Source organism: Arvicola amphibius, chromosome 3, assembly GCF_903992535.2.
Source record: "Arvicola amphibius chromosome 3, mArvAmp1.2, whole genome shotgun sequence".
In the NCBI taxonomy this organism is placed as follows: Eukaryota; Metazoa; Chordata; class Mammalia; order Rodentia; family Cricetidae; genus Arvicola; species Arvicola amphibius.
This window is the reverse complement of record NC_052049.1, coordinates 11846691-11864794: the sequence shown is the minus strand read 5'-3', so window position 1 is coordinate 11864794 and position 18104 is coordinate 11846691. Positions and strand designations below refer to the sequence as shown.

The window sequence follows — 18104 nt, the reverse complement described above, 5'->3', positions numbered from 1 at the left end:
ATAGCCTCTCTCTCTCTCTCTCTCTCTCTCTCTCTCTCTCTCTCTCTCTCTCTCTCTCTCTCTTCCCTGCTCCCTGCTTTCTCTCCATAGCCTGTGGCTTAAAGGTCAGTACCATATCTTCAAAATACCTAATGGAAGCAATTTAAAGAAGGAAGGGTTTATTTGGGCTCGTGGTTTAGGAAGACACAGTCCCTTGGCTAAGTAAGGCCCGGCAGCGAGATCATGTGTCTGCTGGTCACATGGCACCCACAGCCAGGAGCCAGTGATGAATGCTGTACTCAGCTCACTTTCTCTTTTTAATCAGTTTAGGACGCCTTCTTTGGTTGGGCTTTGCCAGCTTAGTCTGTGTTTGTCTGGTTATGAAGTTCACAGTATGCAGAATACATATATCTTCTCTCTCTCTCTCTCTCTCTCTCTCTCTCTCTCTCTCTCTCTCTCTCTCTCTCTCTCTCTCTCTCTCTCTCTCTCTCTTGTTTTGTGAGTCTGGGTCTTTCTCTATTGTCCTGGCTGTCCCGGAACTCACTCTGTAGAGTAGGCTGTACTCAAACTCATAGATCCTCCTACCTCTGCCTCTTGAGTGCTGGAATTAAAGGTGTGTGCCACCGCACCTGGCTCTTCTTTATAGGGCCATGCCATTAAACTTTTTTTTTTTTTGGGTTTGGTTTTTCAAGACAGGGTTTCTCTGTAGCTTTGGTGCCTGTCCCGGAACTAGTTCTTGTAGACCAGGCTGGCTTCAAACCCACAGAGATCCTCCTGTCTTTGCGTCTTTGCCTCCCGAGTGCTTGGATTAAAGGTGTGAGCCTCCACTGCCCGGCACCATTTGTTAAGCTAACTTTTTCGGGGTCTCTGAGTACATCCAGATTAACGTCAGTTATCACCTTGGCCAATTAATGTGTGACAAGCAGGCTTCATCCTCTAGTCTCATGGAAGAGTCAAAGCTCCTGACATCTTAGCTAGTCCTCTTCCTTGTAGGTCTGTCCAAACGTTTTGCAGGTACAATGTGCTCTTTATGGGAAGGGGATTAGAGGATAGTGATCTTAAATGAGGAAGTGCTAACATGTTGGATCCTTAATGCTATTATATTTTGCATGTGTGTGTGAATTTGTGTGCATGGGTGTTTCCTTGTATGTAGGTGTGTATGTGTGTGTGTGTGGTGTGTGTGTGTGTGAAGGCCCAAAGTTGACGTTAGAAGTCTTACTCAATTGTCCTCTGTTATATTTATTGAGGCAGAATTTGTTTCTGAACCTAGAGTTTGCAATCCTGGCTAGTCTCTCTTAACACTTAGACCAGGGATTCCCTGCTACTGTCACCAGAGTGCTGGGAATATTGGCAGCCACTATACCTGCTTGGCTTTTGCATGGTTGCTGGAGATCCCAACTCCAGTCCTCACACACAGCAGCTGGAAATGACCTTTATTTTCTGTGGGGGTGGGGCATGCCGGAGCACACATATAGAGGTCAGGCCACTTGAGCAAGCTGGCCCTTTCCTTCCCCAAGGCGTTCTGACTCTGTCATCAGTTTTGCAGCAAGGGTTTTAACCTGCTGAGCCACTTTACCAATCCCTCCTAACACCATTCTTAACAGACAGGGCATCCCCACAGCTGCCCCATGTTGAGCATCCTGTAGCCCTGCTTCTCAGGTCAGTCAAAAACTCAGTTCCAGGTCATTCCCATCTCCACTGCAGCACTCAAAGTAAGACCCGAGAGAGAGAATCCCCTCTTCAAATTAGAGACTAGGCTTGTTTCTGTGGAAGTCAACTTAGATTTAAAAAGAAAAAAAGAAAAAGGAAAATCTTCACACTGAGAAGGTGATTTGTCTGTTTCTTGCGGTCACAGGTTCCTTGCGTTGACTCCATGGAGAGTTTATCATCTCATTTCCGTCATGCTGCTTGGGCGTGTGATCATGCAGATCATCAAGGACATGGTTCTGTCTAGGACAAGAGGTAAGAACACTCAGACTTAACTTTGGTGCATTTTATTTCTAGGGTCTAATGTCTAGTTTTTTTGCCAACATATTGACCCTATGAACGGGAGGCTCATACAGACATGGCTTTCTTCACTTCCCTTTTTCTCTGTCCTTCCCTCCCTTCCTCTGGGCTTCTGAGATGCGGCCTTGCTCTGCACGCAGGCTGATCTGGAACTCTCTTGTTTTAGTTTGCTGAGTGCTAGGATTAGAGGAATGAGGCAACATATATAGTCTGGGTTGCACACGCACACACACACGCACATGCACATGAACGCACGCACACATGCAAGCGCACACACAGACACACACACACACTTCAGTGCTGGGGTTTGAACCCAGGGCCTTGCACATGTTAGGCAACTGACGTACCACTGGGCTACGTCCCAGCCTCTAATGTATTTCATGATTCTGTCTCTTGTCAGAGCAGGTAAACGGTCCAAGTGTGCTGGACTTTTCCTTGGGTTTAAGCTACTTTGCATAATAGGGTGACATTTAAGTAGCTGCTGTGAGAACAACAGTTAAATATTTACTCCGCTCTACAAGCTCACACTGGGCCACTGGGAAATGAGCGCATTTATGGACAGCTTCCTTTCACCTCAGTGAAGGAAAGCAATGAGCTTAAAATGACTGAAAATGTCATAAAAGTTTTGGATAATTAATAATGTTGAAAAGAGAATCAAGTATAAACACTACATTTAAAAGTGAGAGCTTGGATCATTTTTAATGATTGATTAGTGTCTTTAGGAGCTATGTAACTATATTTAAACCTTTTGAATCACTTTTGATGATTGATTAGTGTCTTTAGGAGCTGTGTAACTATAGTCAAACATTTTGAATCACTTTTAATGATTAATTAGTGATTTGGGATCTATGTAACTATATTCAAACCTTTTGAATCACTTTTAGTGATATTTAGTGTCTTTAGGAGCCTTGTAACTATATTCAAACTGGAGTGAAGCTTTTCTATGCCTCTTCTGCTAATGTTTGAACTAGTTTTTGTAAATGGGCAAAAATCTCCCCTAGATATAATGCTCCCTATGAGTCTACGTGTAGTAAGATCGATTTGATTGAAATCACAAAGAGGAGGCTTTGGTTAGAGTCTGTATGGACTGCCATGTATAGGAACTGCCCAATTCCTCGTTGTGGGGGTGTTTTACAAAAGAGACGCCATCTCTCAAATAAGAACTTGAGCACCGGAATAAAAGTTCTGTGATTTTACCAACATGGTGTTCATGGGTCAGCTTTAAAGCTGGCTCAAGTATAAGTCTGCCCAGTTTTAAAACCAAACCATCATAGAAGCAATTTTTAGAAAGATTGTTTTACATTGGTATATTCAGGTTTGGAGGTAATACCTAGCCTTGCTGGGAAGATAAATTCATTTTAGTCTAGTTCAGGTATTTTACAGACCCATGAATGTAAATAACATTCATACATATATACATATATGTACACACACAGACACAAACACACACATGCACGCGTGTGCGCGTGCAGACACACACACACACACACACAGACACACACACATACAATGTGAGACTGCACTTTGGTTTCCTGGCCACGCAGACCAGAATAATCACACAGAAAATATATTAATTACAACACTGTTTGGCTGATGACTCAGTTGTATTTCTAACTAGCTTTTATATCTTAACCCATTTCTATTATTTTATATTTTACCACGAGGCTTGGGTTTGTGACCTCTTGCTTCTTAGGTGGCTACATGGTATCTTCCTGACTCCATCTTCTTTCCTTTTCTACCTCTGCCTTGATTTCCTGCCTTGTTATATTCTGCCTGCATAGATCAAAGCTGCTTCTTTATTAACCAATGGTAATAAAACATGTTCATAGCATACAGAGGGGAAAACACACACACACACACACACACACACACACACACACACACACACACAAACCCACACACACCCTCTTCTCCCTCTGTCCCCTTTTCTTCCCTCTCCCATCCCCTCTTCAGAGAAGAGGCGCCCAGTTCCCTCACTTTCAACCCAACAGTGTTTGCTGTTGTATCCCGGCCGCACTGAGGCTTCTCCAGGCCTGTGGAGGAGTTGGTCCGGCCCTGGAAAGCCCTGCGTTTCTGCCTTGATTTGTAGCCAGTAGAGGAGGACTCCGTTTTCCTGAACGTATTTTGTGACACGTTCTTCCCCGTGGAGATTGCAAGAAGACAGAATCATTCGCAGGTGTGTTCAGCAGCCTTTAAAGTGAGCTGCCCGCTCAGGAAGCCGAGTATCTTAGTATTTTCTGCTGTATACTCACTTTGCCCATCACTTAGGGACAAGTAAAAAAGAATGAACGGATGAGGAGCGGGGCACGAACTGGAGGGCTTGGCTTCAGAGTACAGGGCTGAAAACGGGGCTGTTTGGAGTCCTCTGGCTCTACTGCTCTAGACCCTCCAAGGTTGTCGCTTTTCAGTTTAACCAGCCGTTTTTGTGGTTGCGCAGTGGAGAACTTATTTCTTTGCCCACAATATCCTTGAAAACCTTCAACAGGCAAAACCGTCCTTGAAAACCTTCATGAGGTGGAATTTGACGTCTACCAGCCTGGAGACCCTCTAACTCTTAGGTCGGGGCTGACAAAGCCGGCCTGGAACTCCAGCTGCTTGGGCCTCAGGCAGGAGGATCAGAAGTTTGAGGCTTGCCTGGGCTGGAGAGGAAGTGCAAAGCCACAGTGGGGCTTTAAAATAAAAAAAGGGGATCTAGCTCAGCAGTGCACTGCTTACCAACAAGCACAGGCCTTGGGTCTGGTCCCCAGGAGTGCAAAAACCAAGGGTGACAAAGAAGGAATAGTTCTTGAGCTAGTTCACATCCATTCCTAGCTACGGAGAAGCCACACGGTATATGCTTTCCTGTGGCTGTGCTACCCCAACAGTAGACAGTACTTCTGACATGGCTCTGGAAATCACCAGTCAGACAACACATCGGCAGGTCTGGATTCCTCCTGAGGGCTCTAGGGACAGACAGACCCTTCCTGCTCTCTTCCTGACTTGGATTGGTGGTGTTGCCTCGTGGCTTTGCAATCCATCATCACTGTCCTACATCAGCTTCTCTTGTGCTTACGTTGGACCTTCCTCTGTTCTCTCTACAAAGAACGCTTGTGATTGTAACTGGTGCCCACCGGGCTGACTGAGAGTCATCTCTGTTCTTAGCCAGGTGGCACCTGTCAAGTCCCCTTTTCTCTATGAAGCAGTGCTCACGGACGCTCAGCCTGCTTTGATGACCGAGCCACTTGATTCTGTAATAGCATCTCTGCCCACACTCACAGCGCAGACTTGAATTCGGTTCAGGTAAAAGGCTACAGTGAGTGAACAGGCCACTGGGGCAGTCTCTCGGTTTAGCTGGCACATCTGGCACTCTGTCTTCTCAACAGCCAGACTACGCTGAGCGTCTTTTGTGCCAAGGCTAGTTAGAAGCACCAGATTCTAATGGGGATTCCTTCAGGCTGGCCTCTGTCCTCACCCCCCACCTCTGCAACAGGCCCATCTTTCTCTCAGCGTTTTCACTGAATGATGTTGTTCTGAACAGAGCATTTCTATACATGAAAAAAAGAAGAAAAAAAGATAGACTTCCTTCTGCTGCTTTCCCAGAACTCCCCAGTCACTGGCTGGAGAGACCCTAGGGCCTTCTTTGGCCTCCTTTACAAAGACTCAATTGAGCTGCATGAATAGCTGGCTGGAGACAGCAGCAGGGCTTCCAGCCCCCGACAGTGCTGGCTGCAGTAGGCTGCTCTCAGGAACATGTCGACTTCGTTGCATGGTCTCTGTGGAGGCATCTGTGGTAGCTCTGGCCAGAGCTGTCAGTCATTCTCAGAAGCCCCTCTTATGCTGACAACAGCAACCAGCCAAGTGTAGCCTTGGTCAGCAGAGCTTTCTGGGACCTTCTGTCTCGTTCCCTCTCTCGTCTGCCCACTTTCCACATTCTTGGCTAAAGATACGGACCTTGCTGGTTATGAGCTTAGCTCTTCCCTCCCCCCAGATATATTTTTACGACACTTCCCACATTTTGTGTGCGCATTACTGAATAGCTGATTGTGACCTTTTTCATCTCAGGAGACAAGCGCTCTACCCCCACAGGAAAGCAAGCAAACCCCACCCTGTCTGCTTTCTGCTCCCCTCCATTCTCTCTGACACGCCCAGGTACTTCATGAGAAAGAAACAAAAGAGAGCAGAGATGCAGTCGTGCCCGTTTGTCTGTCTTTGTGGATGGATGCTGCAGGGACCCAGGCCTGTGGTCTGTGAGTCGCTGCAGCCTCCAGCTGCACAGGATCCTCTGTCTGCAGCAGACCTGGAAAGTGTGGACTCCCACCTTACTGGCAGCTCTTGTGCACCCCCGCAGTGCTGCTCACCCACAGGCTCTGAGGCGCTCTTCTGCAGTGTGTAGAATCCCCCCTGCATCCTCAAACTTGCCTGTGACCACCTTGTCCTTTCCCCTCATGCTAACTAGGGTCTGCCTTCTCCATCTCAGGCTTTCAGACACTGTCTGTGAGGAAAGTAGGTGTCCCCGCCTCTGCCCACAGCTGTGTTGGGGTAGTTCTTATAACCGCTGTGTCTCTCTGTCTTGTCTTCTGTGAAATCCACACTAGCTCTGATGCCACAGCCTGCAGTCTCTTGACTGTTGTGGTTAGACCTAGTTGAGACTGGATCCATGGTCTCTAGTTCTTCACATGCTCTTCCTTTACTTATTCTGACTTGGCTTATATAAGGCCTGGATTCAGTAGTCTTTGTGGTAGCCACTTGTCCGCATGTAGGCCTTGGAAGCTCTGTCAAGTCACCACCTGAGAAGCCCCAGAGTCAGTACGCTCCGCTCACCCTCCGGGTCTCTCTGCTCCTGTGGAATAATCAGCTCTTTACTCTTTCCCTCCTTAGCCCTTTCCAATTATTCTGAGCTTTGACACCATCTGTGTCAGAACTTCCTTCCTCTATGCAGTCCGCACTGGAAGCGATTTTAGTCTCCCTGTTCTCTTGGACCAACCATAATCATCTCTGCAATTCTTGACAAAAGGCCAGCATTTCATGCTAGCCTCTCTGTCTCTACTGTTGGTTCCAGAATTGTTGGGGAGATGTGGTGAAGAGGGAAGGTAAACTAGCATGAGGTGAGAGGAGACTGGTGTGTTTCTATCCGTATCCACCTCTAGCTGAGTCCAAAGTATCACTTAGCATTGGGGGTTAAGTTGAGTTCATTACATACTGTTCAACTCCAGGAAATTTGAGTTATTCTAGAAGGTACAGGAAACAGTTGTTCCAGAGACCTAACAGAGGACCTCTAGTCTCTTGTCATGAACAATGCGTCCCTATGGTCATGCAACCAAAGCAGTAAATGAAATCAGATCAATTGCATAATTCAAATTGTCCAAAGAATGGGAAGCCATAAGCAACGTTTTCCTAGCAGTGAATGTTATGAAGAATTTGATAGGGGATGTTCACTTGATAGGGGAAATTCAAGAATACACAGGGCAATACCTTTGACCTTTGGCTTGATGGAAAATGTAAAAAACTTCTCGGGGTTGTTTCTTTATTGAGCTCCCTTAAATCTGGTAGCTGGGAGTGTACTGCCAAGACTTGGTCCAATAGAAATAGTCCCTACAGTTTTGAAAAACAAATCTGTCTGTCTGTCCATCTATCTATCTATCTATCTATCTATCTATCTATCTATCTATCTATCTATCTATCTATTATCTATCATCTCTCTCTCTATCTATCATCTATCTATCTCTATCTATCTATCTATCTATCTATCTATCTATCTATCTATCTATCTATCTATCTATCTATCTATCATCTATCATCTCTCTATCATCTATCTATCTATCTATCTATCTATCTATCTATCTATCATCTTTCTGTTATCTATCTTCATCATCATCGTCAATTACCTTTTTTCGGTTGATTTCACTGGAGCTTAGATACAAGTTTTCAATATCTGAAGAGTACACCATGCCAGTTTCCCCTTCAGTTCCTCTTCTGTTATCCCTTCTTGAGACGTCACGCTTCCTGTCCTTTCTGACACATGATGGTTAACCCCTCTTGTCGAGTCTTAGACTGTCCTTTGACAGTGCTTTTCCTTGAGCGCACACGTTTTCTGCCTCACTGGTCAGTAAGGTACCTGGGGCAGGGACAGCGTTCTAGAGTGTCCTGCCTTTATGACAGGTACTCAGGTGTTCTGGAGACTATCACTGCTTCTGTCATGGGGACAGACATGGACACTGTATGGATGGCCTGTAAATGTCTGCTTGAAGAAGCTTGGGAGTTTTCTAAGCTGGCAAACGCTCCTGGGAAGTGACAGCTGACTTAAGTTTCGCATTTTACTTCCTATTGCAGGTGCGCAGTTGTGGAGAAGCCTCAGTGAAAGGTAGGGAATTTCTCCTCCAGTGGTGCGGCCGGCGGCGGCGAATGGATGGCCAGGCGGTGGGGTGGGCGGGTGACAAGCGGTGCGTTGGGCCAGTGACGAGCTGCCCGTGCGTATCACTGAAGCCATGCTGTAGTGACAGGGACCTAAGTCTCTATAATGGTTTGTAAGAATGGGGAACAATGATGGAAATGATAGCGACGCTGGACATGAGGACAAGATGAGGAAGTCACTGTGGGGATAAATGCGTTTCAGTGATGGCCGGGCAGTGGGTTTGTGAGTCACTTGTGTGAGGGGTCTTTGTTCAGTGTTTTCCCTCAGATTCATGGCAGGTGGAAGAGTGGGTAACAGTGAGGTACAGAAGTCCCTTGGAAAGTCCGGAAGGGGCTGGTCGTGCTGTCAGTTCAGAGGGCTTGAGAGAGGAGGAGAGGAGAAGGAAGGACAAAAGCCTTCTAGGTGTGAAGCTACTTGGTCTCTGCCCCACTAGGGTTTCATCTGCTCCCTCATCTTGACTGTCATCTGCCCTAAGGGAGGTAGATGCTTCTAGGTTAGGGCAGTGGTGAGAGGTCACTGTATGTATGAGAGATAAGAAAGTTGAAGATTAATAGTACAATGAAGTTAGTGTTTGTAGGAACTAATTTTTTAAAAGAACTGATTTGGGGAAAGGATGGTTGGGGATACCTAATTTATGCCGGAGTGGACATCAGAAAATGAACACACAGAGAGAAGAACCATGAAACGCCCATGAAGGAACGCTGCCTCCACCTTCCTTTCCCATACTTTGAGCATCCGGCCTAGCTGTGTTGCATCACCGCAGCTGATGAAGCACGGGCAGTATTCCTCCTCCTCTCAGCCCACACTCTCCATAGGATTCCTGAGCCACTGTTTGATGCTGTTTTCCATTCCCAGGGCTCCACTCAGCCACCTTACTGCATCCGCTTTGCGAGTCCTTAAGCTGATCTCAGCGGTGACAGTTTTCTAAACTTCCCTCGTTCCTGTGGATTTAGAGCCATGAGGCATGCTGGGTAGGTGCATGGTGGCATTTGTCACAGCCCAGCATTTGCCTCAGGCGTTTCTCACAAGGACAGGGCTTGGTGGTTCTGGGAGGTGGACCATCGAGAGAAAGCATAGGCAGGGCAGAGCTGTAAGCCATGAACTTCAAGGAAGGACAGAAAACATGGTGTCCTCAGGAAGCCCGAATAACGGAAGTGGCAGTTCACAATAGCTAAGTTATGGGACCAACTTACGTTCAACCACAGAGAAATGGATTTGAAAGATGTGGTATATATACACAATATAGTTGTTTTCAGCCAATGAAAGACGTACAAGAGAATGACACTACCTTGTTTTCAGGCAGATAGACACTAGAACTGATCATAGTAGGTGAATTAAGCCAGTTTCAGAAGGACAGCTGTCGTATGTTGTCTTCCATTTGTGGTTTCTAGATTTTATGCAGTTACATCAAATCATGTATGCATACATAAAACGGAAGTAGACAAGGAACTGTCTGGGGGAACAAAGGGGAGAAAGAGGAAGGAGGTGACGGCACAGCAGGAAATATGTTCAATGTACAATCTATACTTGTATGAACAAAATTTTAATATAATTAAATGAAAAACTAAAAGAAAATTCACATGCCAGAAATTAACTTCCTAAGAAAGAGTGGTGGTTCTGTGGCACTGTAGTGGTGGGCCCTAGTGGGATGGGCCTACATCATGAGGGCTCCCCCTTGAAAGGGAAGGACCCTGGCTATAGAGAGGATTGCCGCTGGGAGATGCAGCCTTTGTTGTGTCTTACTGCGTGGTGCCTCTGGCCCAGCAAGGTCTGTACCACATACGCCCGTGATCCTGACCTTCTGTGTTTCTTCACTGTGGTTTCCAGTGAGGCACACCCTTTGGGACTTTAGTGGTGGTAGTTTCTAATATTTCTGCCTCAGTTTCCTAGGTGATAAGTCAGTACACATATTCAGTGGTTCTCAGCACCTGGTCTTGGGTGTGTCTATGTCTTTTTTTTTAAAGTTTTTTCTATTCATTTTACATACCAACCACAGTTTCCCTTCTTCCCCATCTCCTGTTCCCTCTCCACCCCCCACCCCCATCCATTCCTCAGAAAGAATAAGGGCTCCCATGGGGAGTCAACAAAGCCTGGCACATCAGGTTGGGGCAAGACAAAGCCCCTTCCTCCTGCATTAAGGCTGAACATGAAATCCCACCATAGAGAATGGACTCCAAAAAGCCAGCTCGTGCACCAGGGATAGATTCTGGTTCCATTGTCAGGGGCCCCACAAACAAACCAAGTTACATGACTGTCATTCACACAGGGCTTAGTTCAGTCCCATGCGGGATCCACAGCTGTCGGTTTAGAGTCCGTGAGCTCCCATCTTCATCCAGTCGGTGAAGGTGGCATCTGTATGCCTATGTCTTTAACAGTGAAAATAAAATTAAAGAAGAAAACAACTTACAAATTAACATACATGATGGCAAGCAGATCACTGGAGGGAGAGGGAGAGGCACTCTGTGCTTACGGGAGTCAGGTGGGTTAGGATCTTTTGTATTTTTTTTATTCCAAGTTCATGGGTACCAACTCTAACCAATTCTAAACCTCTTCTTTGGCAGTGGCTGGTCATTGTCCCCCACTGCCCTATGTGCATAGCTGAGATACTCGGGTTCCTCAACAAGGCTTAGTTTCCAGTGTCTGCTTTCAGTTTGGGCCTGAGCTCAGCGTGAGCCTGGCTTCCGTCTGTGGGGCTTTCTCCAGCATCCCTCGTGGAGCTGGTGATGGGCCGGGACACATAAGCCTACGTACAGACTTCAGACGTTTAGGGACTTTGTAGACTCTGCAAGTGTTTGTACCGCGGCCTCTGCTTTCCAGCAGCCGCAATGGTAATTGGGGCCTTTAGCTCAGATGCCTTGTTGAGTCAGTGTAATTACCCAGAGCAGCCATTTGTGCAAATGTGGCTCTAGTGAGTGTGCTCCGAGCCCCTGGCTCATCCCTCACCTGTTTGCTCCCCAAAAGGGGCTTCGCAAACTGTGTGGCGGTCACCCTCAGCTGAACTGAATTAACTTTTGTGACTCTGTCCTTGTGTTAGGTTGAGACCAACTCTTGAGTCTCAGAGTACCTTTCAATTTATACAAAGCCATGGCTGTTCATAAAATGCTAATAAAATGCTCTGTTAGTAGATGATAATGCCTACATTCTGCCTTTTTCTTCATTTCCATTTTATTTAAAAATGAATTTGCCCCAGGTTGTGGTGGTGGCACGTGCCTTTAATCCCAGCACTGGGGAGGCAGAGGCAGGCGGATCTCTGTGAGTTCAAGGCCAGCCTGGTTTACAGAGCAAGTTCCAGGACAGCTAAAGCTGCATGGAGAGACCCTGCCTTGAAAAACAAAAACAAAAAAAAAAAAAAAAATAAGAATTTGCCTTCTGTTTAGCCAGTTTTTCTCAGTAGATATGTTAAGAAGAGGTCTCTTTACTTAAATTGTTGCCATTCCAATAGTTTTACCTAGTTCTTCAGGAGTTTGTTCATTATAACCCAAATTAAAGGGCTAGGTTTTCTTTACTATTAAGTCATTTTATTGTTGAGTATCAATCAATTTATTTTAGGTTTATTTCATAAGCATTAAAAAATTTGTAGAAATTGAGACTGAGCTAGCAATGGAGGATTTATGGCAGACCTGGACATCCAGAAGCTTCTAGCAGGGAGCTGTCAGTAGGAGGCAGTGGTGGCCCTTGGTTTCAGCTGTGACTGGGCCATGCACCAACCTGACTCACCGTGAGACAGAGCATAGGCCATCCTAGCCAGCTGGGCTAAGCAGGAGTCCTGGGGTTTTGCCAGTGTGGCCAAATCACAGGTTCTCCTTGTTCTGTCTCTCACATGCTTTCTCTCTCCCGCGCACACTCAGAGGAGTGGCGTGGGCACCGGCGTTTGGCATCATCCTGAAATGCTCTTTTGTTCCCTTCCAGATAATTCCCACAAAAATTGCTCTTGCTGTGCATTTTGAGGGACAGGGGAAGAATCTTTGACCATAAGTGCAAGTTGTGGTGTCCACCCAGTTCACAGGCCTGGAATGAGTCAGAGCATTTATGGTAGATGGTTAGAACATAATTCCCCTTAAAAAATGAAAATTCACCTATTACTATCTCTGACAAGTGGAACATAGGTTAAAAAATGTGGGGTTTTTTTTGTGGTTTGTTTTGTGTGTGTTTGTGTGTGTATTGCTAGGAATTGAACCCAGGGCTTTATGTATGCTGATCAAGTATTCTACCACTGAGCAACATCACCAGCCCAAGGAAATGATTTTAGATGCAGTTATGACCCTTGCTCATGTACACTCTATAGGCAGGATGGCAGAGCCAGATTCCCAAGCAGAGGGTTGCTGGTCTGAATGTGTACTCTCCCCTAAAAGCCATACCTCCACCTCTCATGGCTTATACTCTCAGACTTCACATCTTTAATTTTTCTTCATGTGTCTTAAAGTTTCTTTGTTGGTGCTCTCTGCATTGTAACCTTGGACCCTTCCCAAGTGAGTGTGGCACCTGGCTGTCTAGACATGTTCTTTGAGGGTGTCCGTGAGTTTTAAGGTAATGTCTTCTGGTGAGAGGTACATTTGGTTGGGCTAAATGAAGAAAGGCTTTTCTTTTTCAGGAAATACAGTCACCAGATCAGGCTGTGCTGGACGCCAGCATAAGCCTATTTTGGCTGATGACATCCAGGCGGTCCTGGGAGCTCCACAAACTTGAAAGTCTGTCTTCTGCCAAAATGAGAACTCCAATAGGCCTTTTATGCCTTAAAAAATAACAGTTGAGCACAATTCTGTAGTTATCTATTGTACAATGGAGACTCAAAGCCCCTTTCTTCCTCTCTGGACAAAAGAAGGGGCCTATTCACAGACAGAACAAATCCTTCATGAGGGCTGCTGGGCTGGGTCTCCAGGCCATGCACAAGGCTCCCCTCCAAGATTCTGGCCAAGTTGGTTGTATTCATGTTGGCGGTTCAAGTTGTACTTTAATATTGAGATCCATCAAAGAAAAACGCGAAATGGGACTCAGTTGTGAAAGTCACCCTGGAGGAAATGACATGCTTGGAAATTATTATCTCTCAGCACCACTGATATACTTAGCTAAAAATATTTTATGAGCCATTTAAAGTGTCTTATGCTAGATGTTTAAGGCCAGCAGTCTTCTTTGGGGGACCGTGAGACTGGGGGAAGTGCCAGCCTACAGTAGAAGGCGAAGAAGGCCTTGGAAGTGAATGTAGGTCTTTGCAACACCAGCGAGTGTGTTTTTTTCCCCAAAGTATTACAAATAAAACTCAAGGTATTAAAAAAAAAATGAGGTCTGGTAGTATAGTTCAGTTGATAAAGTACTTGTTTAGCATGCATGAAGGTCTGAGTTCAATCCCTCACACCCCATAGAATCAGTGTGCTAGCACATGTCTGTAGTCCCAGTTCCAGGGAGGTATAAGTGGGTGAACTGCAGTTGGAGGTTATCCCAGGCTATAGCGTGTTGGAGGCTGGTCTGGGATGGATGAGATACTCTCTCATAACATATCAGAGTTGTGCTTCTGCGCCTAGCTGTGGCTCACTTGTCTTTCCATGCTAATAATGTTCTATCATATGCATACAGCAGAACCGTTGATTCCCATCTATTGGCACCGCCCACGGTTTCTGTCAGTCTCAGAATTTACCACACTGCAGTGCAAAAGCTTGAAGGGAGGGAGCAGGGGAAAGCCTGGTGGTGCATAGTGTGAGCAGTTGCCGAACCGAGGAAGCTGCACCCATGGGAGGGCGTGTGAAACTGCCACCGGTTCCTGGGCCTAGATTTATAGTTTAGAACCCTTGCAGAGCCTTCTGGAAAGTTTTCCTTCAGGCTGAGTAAATTGAGTGTGCTCAGCGCTGCTTCTTCGCTGGTTGCCACTAGGGGGTGTGTAGGAGGTGGGACCTCTCAGCTCTGGCTGCTAGAGCCATGAAACCATTAACTCCAAAGGGGGGTTAATACCTAGGCATTTGGTCAAGACAGAAACCTTGGTGTCTTTCCCAGCTACGAGAAGAAAATCCAATTAGAAGTTGCATCTGTTTATACTTAGGATGCATAGTGGCGTGTGTGTGTGCAATGTTAAGAAGAAAAAATAAAAATTGAACGTAGACCGAGAGAAGCGTAGACTGAGAGAAGCGAGAGAAGTGTGAAGAAACGCGTACCTGTAGGAGCAGGATAGACTGGGCAAGGAGGACTCTCACCAACAGTGGCACAGAGTAGGGACGAATGGCTGTAACACGTAGTTTCCAAACAAACTAATCATTTGCAAGAGCAGAAGTCGGGCACTTTGAGTTCTAGGCTGTTTCGCTACTGTTTCTACCCACGGTCAGAATCTCTGAATGGGTCTGTTGTTTCTCTAGAAGTCCTTTCTCCACTCCCCCAACATCTTGCTCCTGAATCAAAATACATAGATGTCCTCTTCTCCTTCTTGCGTCAGAACCCTATAAAATAAACAAACACGAACCCCATAAAATAGCTTAATTTTTAGCTAATTGTGTGGAAAGAGGATAAATGGGTGATTCATAGATTCTGATATAAAATAACTATTTAAATTTCTAGGCAAAGATCTCTGTTTGTTAGAAAAGTGAGTATCATGGGATATTACCAGAGCTGTGATGTGCTTACAGTGAACTGGACAAGCCTGCCCCCCCCCCCCCATGTCCATGTTCTAATCTCTTCATGCCCCTGTCACCTTACATGGCAATAGGGACTTTGCAGATGCAGGATGGGTTTTTTTTTTTTTTCCTGAGTTATGCTCATGGACCCAGAATCATCACAGGGTCCTTCCCAGAGCAAGGCAGGATTGGTGTGGAGAGAGGATGCTGATCGTGGCCCAGGAGGTAAATTAAGGGAGTCAAGGAGTACAAGGTCCTCCAAGGAGCCAGAAGAGGCTGGGCACAGCCTCTGGAACAGAGGTGGCTAACTGAGAGGGTCACAGTTATAAGAAGGGGCTTGTGAGAGAGGTTTCAAGCCATAAGCCGGTGACAGTTTGTTGCAGCAACAATAGGAAGCTAATGGAATACTCATTATGACCCGGAAGAACCAGTTTTGGAGGTGGTTGCTTTCTCCTGCAGTTTGGCCCAATTTGTCCAAGAGCAATACCCTGAAACAGGAGTGTCGGGGTTGGTGGGACAGAAAGACAAAAATGACAGAGTCCTAGTGAGAGGGCAGCCAGACAAGAACTGCCTAGGAGGATGTCGCCGCTGGGCCAGAGGAAAAATGAGGATTGAACAAAGAACTAGGGTGTTAGGAGGGTCCCGAGTAATATGAGGGTGCCCTGCCAGAAGCCAGGGGGAAGCTTTGCTTGGAGGCAGCAGCATCCGTGTCCAGGAGGAGAGCACTGGGTGCACCCAAACCGTGGAGAGCTTTCTGAGTAGCTTTCTGTGGGTTCCAAGTGTATTGAGGAGGTTGGGAGGGGGCTTTTAGGACTGAAAACAAATCCATGGGTTTAAGGATGAGAGGAAGGCTGAGAAGATGGAGGTAGGTGGTATGAGCTACATCCTGGGAAACCATGTGGGAAGAGGATGGAGAAAGACCAGTCAGTGACCTGGAGAAAACACGAGCATGAGAATCTGTTCCAGAAGGTTCTCATTACCCTCAAAGGGAACCCCACATCCACCAAGTAATCGTTTCCCTTTCTCCCCTTCCTCTAGACAACCGTAGTCTGCTTGCTTTTGATGGATTTGCCTCTGGATGTTTGTATGAATGGCCATATGTCCTCAATCATTCGTGTCTGGCTTCTTTCTCTCAGCGTAATCACTTCAAGATTTACCTGTGAGATCACTTTACCATACATTATTCCTTCTCACGACTGAGTAGTGCCCCACCGCCTGGGCACACCACATTTTGCTCTGCCATCATTTGATGGTCTTTTTTGGTTATTTCCATTTTGGCCTCCTGAGAAGTTTGATTTTTAGCTCATTTGATTTTGTTCTCAAAACAGAGATAGAATCACATGAGTGTAGGCCTGGGGAACGTGTATAAGGATTTATGGGGTAGACCTTACGGGGATGGGGCTGAGCTCTGTGACTGGGGACAGGGTCTGTGTGGCCACAGAGGACTGCACTTCTGGTTGACTTAGTTTACATGTCTTTCGTGGAAAATTAAAGCTAGGTGAAATAACTCCACAAATGCTGAATTCCAGGCAGTATCCATACCAGCCCCTCCCCCAACCCCTGAAGCAAGAACATCACTTCTGTAGAAGTAACTCAGGACCGTGTCCTTCATCTGTCCTGTAAGTCAAGCTTCCTCTTAAATTTCCTTTTAATGGTAGTAGCGAGTTTGCAGGGACGACTGGAAGCTCAGGTTCCGCGTTGTTGGTAGCGGTCTGATTGAAGGGGGAACAGGCCTGTGGTGTGGCCCCTGACTAGGGAGCGTCGCTTTATGGCTCATGCGTTGTTCATTAGTTATTTTGAAGGCTATTCTTACTTGTGCCTGCTTTTAATACCCGGACAACTGGGAGAGAGGACCTATAATCCTGCAGTCATTTGGCTTGCCGTCTCCAAGAGTATTTTTAACTATAACATGCAGAGCCATCTCGTATCACCGGGAGCCCAAGCAAGCAGCACCCTTGGGTTGGTTTTTTTCTCCTCCTGGACTACTGCTTTAGATTTCCAATACTATTTTTGAATTCCACAAAAAAATTTAAAAACCTTTCCCTTGGTGTTTGTCTTATGTTTAGTGACAGATTTTGTTAAAATGAGAGAGGAAATTTCTAGTCATGACTCTAGAGCCGTCTGCTATGGAAAGAATATTGTTTCCTAAAATGTACCAGGCTGAACAACCTCAGCTCAGAAAGGGAAATTGAATTTCAATAAGTTGAACATTTAAATATTGCCCCCACTCTGGCTAAGATAATGCTTAAGGGACTTTTAATGACTGTATTGTGCTCAGTGTATAATTGAAAGGAATTTTCATTTTTTACAATTCATTTTTTATTTTCTGTATTTGAGTGTTTGCCTGGATGCTTGTACCTGCACCGCATGCATTCAGTGCCGTAGGGGTCAGAAAGAGGTGTCAGATTCCCTGGAACTGGAGGTAGAGATGGTTGTGAGCCGCCATGTGGAACTGGGAACTGAACCCTCATCCTTTGCCAGATCAGAATGTACTCCAAGCCTTTAGCCTGTGAGCCATCCCTCTAGCCCATGAGAAGAGTTTTAAGTGGATTTGGAACTTGTGTTTTTAAATTGAATGCTGGGTCTGAGATGAATTTGTTATTAAAAACGAGAGGCCCTCAGGTTCTTCCTTATAAGCGGAGAGAGAAAAATCAGTTTTCATTGTTGCGATAGCATATCTGAGACATGTAGGCATTCTTGTCAGACTTTGGACCACCAGCCCCATGTAGACTTATTATTAATTATGAAAGTTCAGCCTTGGCTTGGGCTTGTTCCCAACTAGCTCTAGTAAATTAACCCATTTCTATTAATCTCCATTCTGCCACATGGCTCTTTACCTCTCTTCCATTCTGTATGCCCCACTCCCTCTGTGTCCGGCTGGTGAATTCCAGATTCTAACCAAGAGTTCCCATCCTGCCCAGAAGTCACCCTATCATCTTCCTGCCTAGCGAATGGCCATTCATCTCTTTATTAAACCAGTCAGGGCCCTAGGCAGGTGAGGCAAAACACAGACACATTTTCACGCCGTGTAAACAAATACCCTGCAAACAGAAAAAAGTTAAAGAAGGATTCATTTTGGTTCACAGTGCAGAGACTTCAGAGCTTGGTCTCTTGACTTCGCTATGCCTGGT

The 18104-nt window shown here is 46.0% G+C and overlaps 1 protein-coding gene across 1 annotated transcript in view; it reads left to right on the top strand.

The window, feature by feature from the left end:
* Nucleotides 1–18104, top strand: part of Retreg1 (reticulophagy regulator 1) — a 129423-nt gene that overhangs the window by 42537 nt on the left and 68782 nt on the right. Inside the window, exons 2-3 of the mRNA XM_038323853.1 lie at nt 1835–1941; nt 8296–8326. Of these exons, the coding sequence (XP_038179781.1) occupies nt 1835–1941; nt 8296–8326 (138 nt within the window). The remainder of the gene's footprint in view (nt 1–1834; nt 1942–8295; nt 8327–18104) is intronic.